The sequence below is a fragment of the Acanthisitta chloris genome, unplaced genomic scaffold, assembly GCF_000695815.1.
Source record: "Acanthisitta chloris isolate BGI_N310 unplaced genomic scaffold, ASM69581v1 scaffold31642, whole genome shotgun sequence".
Taxonomy (NCBI): Eukaryota; Metazoa; Chordata; class Aves; order Passeriformes; family Acanthisittidae; genus Acanthisitta; species Acanthisitta chloris.
The window spans coordinates 1,962-5,944 of NW_008660370.1; the positions used below are offsets into that span (position 1 = coordinate 1,962).

General features: G+C 41.1%; 1 protein-coding gene across 1 annotated transcript; it reads right to left on the reverse strand.

The window, feature by feature from the left end:
• Positions 1-5: 5 nt before the first annotated feature.
• Positions 6-2,423, reverse strand: TMEM171 (transmembrane protein 171; the record flags this gene model as incomplete). The annotated part of the gene is made up of 2 exons (XM_009069791.1): positions 1,737-2,423; positions 6-143 (listed from the first exon to the last, which is right to left on the reverse strand). Coding segments are annotated over exons 1-2 (769 nt in total), but the record flags the coding sequence as incomplete, so codon positions are not given.
• Positions 2,424-3,983: the final 1,560 nt, after the last annotated feature.

Here is a 3,983-nt window from a genome sequence, read left to right on the forward strand (position 1 = left end):
CCTGCCACTGAAGATAGAGTGGTACGGTGGAGGACTTTCGCTTGTAGGCAAAACACTTGACATAAGACAATGTGTCACAATTGGTGACATAGGGTCAGCAAAATAAGGAGGGGGTGGGGGTGGGAATACCATTACAGCATCACCTAGGGAAAAAAAATAATCCCATGATTACTACCGTCAAAAAAACCTGAGCACCACTCTTTATTCTAACAGTATCCTAGAGTATTTCCTGCCTTTGGAAGGACAGAATTTGTACTGGCCTACCTTTTAAGATGAAGTGCAATACCACCACATACAGAATTGTTCTATTCTGGGCTGTTAGAGTACATTGGAGGTACATTCAAAATCAAAATAATCCCAAAAGAAAGACTCAGCATATTCATAAATGAAAGGTTTCACTTAGAAAACACAGCTCAGAAGGGGAAGTGTTCCATCTAGCTAAGAGACAAACACTTGTCTGTCTTCAGAAACTGAAGTAAAAAGCACACAGTGCTGGCTCACTTTAAGGGTAGGCAAGTATTTTGTTTTGCTCACATTGGCCAAATAGGTCAGTCTAAGTTTCTCCATGGGGTTCTGATAATGACTTTGTGTGCCTTGACTGTTTCTCTACTAAATTACTTTTAGCTCAAGGCACACTAATCATGACTATTGATGCATTATTCACTATTAAGTACATTGTGCAGTATATCTGCCAATTTCAACTTTGTAATAGAGGAGTTTAAAACTTTTTTTTAACCAGAAATTCTGTATAAATCACTGAGCTGGCATATCTTATATTAACATTCATAGCTACCTGGCACTTTCTGTTCCTTTGTAATGTGTGTGCAGGGACAGTTCAGGGAGCATTAAAACTGTTGAGGGAGGTGAGGGCTGTTTTCTAGCTAAGTCACCACTGTCCCACAACATTACAATGCCAACCAGACCTCAGCCTTCAGCCTTTCAGTTTTACTTTTCCTGACTGAAGAACAATTTTGCTTTCTTGCCTTTGAAGACAATCTGAATTCCTTTCTACAACTCTTTGACTTATCCTGGCGGCTAGAAAACTGGCTTCAAACCTTCCTGTTTCCTGAGGGACACCAGGTTACACATTGGCTTGAATTTCACAATGAATTTCAAGCCTAGTCAGTCAGATGACCAGCAATATCATGACTGATTCATTAACCCTTTCTGAGAGAGTTATCAGAACAACCTATGCATAGAATTTATACACCAGGCATTAAAACCAATGCAATATGTAGGGTAGCATTCCCTGTTAAAACACATTTTACCAAATACTATGCAAATGACATCTTGCAATGACATTTCTGCCTGATGGAAGACATGACCATGATTAAAAAAATACAATACACTGGTTATGAATCATCTGCTTAAGGAGTCAGAGCTCAAGGCTAAAGTAAATCTCAAATGCTGTCATAGAAGTCATTAGACCTGTGACCTGCAGTGTCAGCTACACTCTTTGAAAGAGGAAGTTGAATTGGACTCATTTGTGTCAGATTATGTGGCTTCTTCTACAATCTGACCATTCTTTTTATGCCAAAGGAGAGGTTTTGCCTTTGTGAGACAGGCAAGTCAACAGACCATATAGAAAACATATGAGACAAAGCAACATTTCTGTTTTGGCTAGCCTGAACTGACATGCTTAGGACTCAAATAGGTAACACTCAGAGGTAAATAAATTGCAGAAAAAACCCTTCCTACTAACTCTCAAACGTAAAGATCCAAAATAATTTACTCACCTACTGTAACCTGAAAAGAGTCAGGGCTCTGAGGATGTTCTTCAATTTCACAAGATTCTTGGCTGAGATTTAAGTTTTGTTTCTTTTTAACATGAGCTATCACAAAGAAACACAACCCAGTGAGCACAATCAAAGGTCCCATTATCTGAAGTGACAGGAATCCACAGCCCTGGAGGTCCACGTCAGAACTGCTGGTGTGGTTGAGCTGTATGGTATGCCAGCCAGGGCTGCAACCAGGAACCCAAATGCCCAGGATGCTGATTAGCATTCCACTAGTTAAAAACAGAAATCCAAATATGAGAAACTGGGCAAACTGGCAGCTCCCACGACAAAAAACAAGGCTGTACACCTGCTCATTTTGCAATTGTCTTTGTCTTATGTACATCCTGGCTCTTGACCGTGCCAGTAAAACACACCCCAGTCCAGCTACAGCCAGAACTGGCCCAGCAGCCTTAAGGACCTCGTTACAGTCACTGAAGGTTCCAGATGGACATGACTGGAGAATAAACACTGAAAGCAGGAATCCAGCACAGAGCAACACAGCTCCAAAAACAAAAAGGAAAAAAATAAGTTTCCCATGTTGTCCATTATTTCCTTCACCTCCTGGTGCAGGAACAGCCACTGGATACATTACAACAGAATCTCCTCAAGCAGATGAGTTGTTAGTATTAAGTGGTGGCAAACTACGGGAGATCTGTGAACATGAAAATATACAAATCAAAAGAAGAAAAAAAACACAGCAAGAATAGCTGCACTGTAATTTTTACTGCTGAATTTGCTACTCAGCCTTTATTGTATACTGTCCTGTATCTCCTGTTTTGTAGTACCTGCACTATGGATTACAGAGCCTAATCAAGTTTGCTGCTGTTGAATGCTGATGAAGAGACAGAATTTGCTTTACAGTACTGTAACTGCAGTTGCACAGCTACTATGTGTTTCTTTAGACACACAGTCTAATGATTAAGGGGATGTTATTTTCAAAGGCTGAACATTTGGAACAAGGACAGGTTAGCTTTCCCCTTGAAAAGAGAAAGCTACAGAAAATTTCCGTGGTGAACAGCAGGAAGTGACAGTTCTTGAGAAACAGTACCTTAATGCAAATGAGCAATGATGACTACTGGAATTTTTAATCAAGTAAACCTTCTAACACATACCTTTTCAAAGCATATAAATCTTGCTTCTCCTTCCACAGGGAATAAAGACCTTTCTGTTTCTCTCCTTAAATCAGCTTCCTGTCCAATAAATGCAAGTACAGGGAAGATTTTGCTTCAGTTCTGAAACAAAGCAAAGAGTAAAGAAAATAAAAAAGCCATTCTAAACATCATGTGGTTCAAATATCACTGATTCCACAGTTAGAGTTGGTAAGCATAGTGCTCCTACACTTCCTTTCAACTGCCCTTACTTCTGAATCCTTTGACTGTGCTCCAAAAATCTTTACAAAGAAATTAACAAAGGTGGCTCCCAGAAGGCTTTCAAGCCCACAAGAGCCTACTTTCAGAAGTAAAAGAAGAAAACAAAATAGTGTTGGGGCCAATGACAGCTCACATGGTAGTACGGACAACAAATTTGCTGGATGTGGACAAACTGGGGCAGGGAAAGCCTGACTAAAAGTTGAGACAGTTTCGTTCAGTGAGCTCCAGAAAAAAAGTATCTCTGCAGTTACCCACAAGAAAGTTTGTGCTGCTCTGACACTCTGGCCTACAGGGCTCACATGGACACCTGCACTCCACTCCGTGGGGACTAGCAACCACGGAGATCTTGGCTACCATCCATCAAAAGCCAACCTAAAACACAGGGGAAGTTCAGACTATGGAAAATAACAAGCCTCATGAACATTTTTCAGGGAGACTGGCGAGAAGATAGATGGACACAGTTAAAGCCAGAGCTGACATTTTTCAAAAAGGCAACAATACAGAGCAATGTCTGAGAAAGTCTCTTCTTTGGAGCTGATGTACCTCAAGGTGGCAAAAGGCACAAGACAAAGAGGCTTACAGATCTTTGACCCCATGGGGCAGACTATGATGACCATCAGGGAGATGTAGGGCTACAAAAGCTACCTGAAGCCTTCCTGTTTCAGTTTCTTCAGGCTGGCCCGGGGCATTAAGCCACAGACAACTTAACGGACAAGCAATTGAGCTCTATTTCATCCAGGAAAAACAGCATTCGATGCCACACCCCTCCTCATGCACCAGCCCATCAGGCATGCTCTCTTCTAAGTCACTGACATTCTAAGTTACACAAATTCCT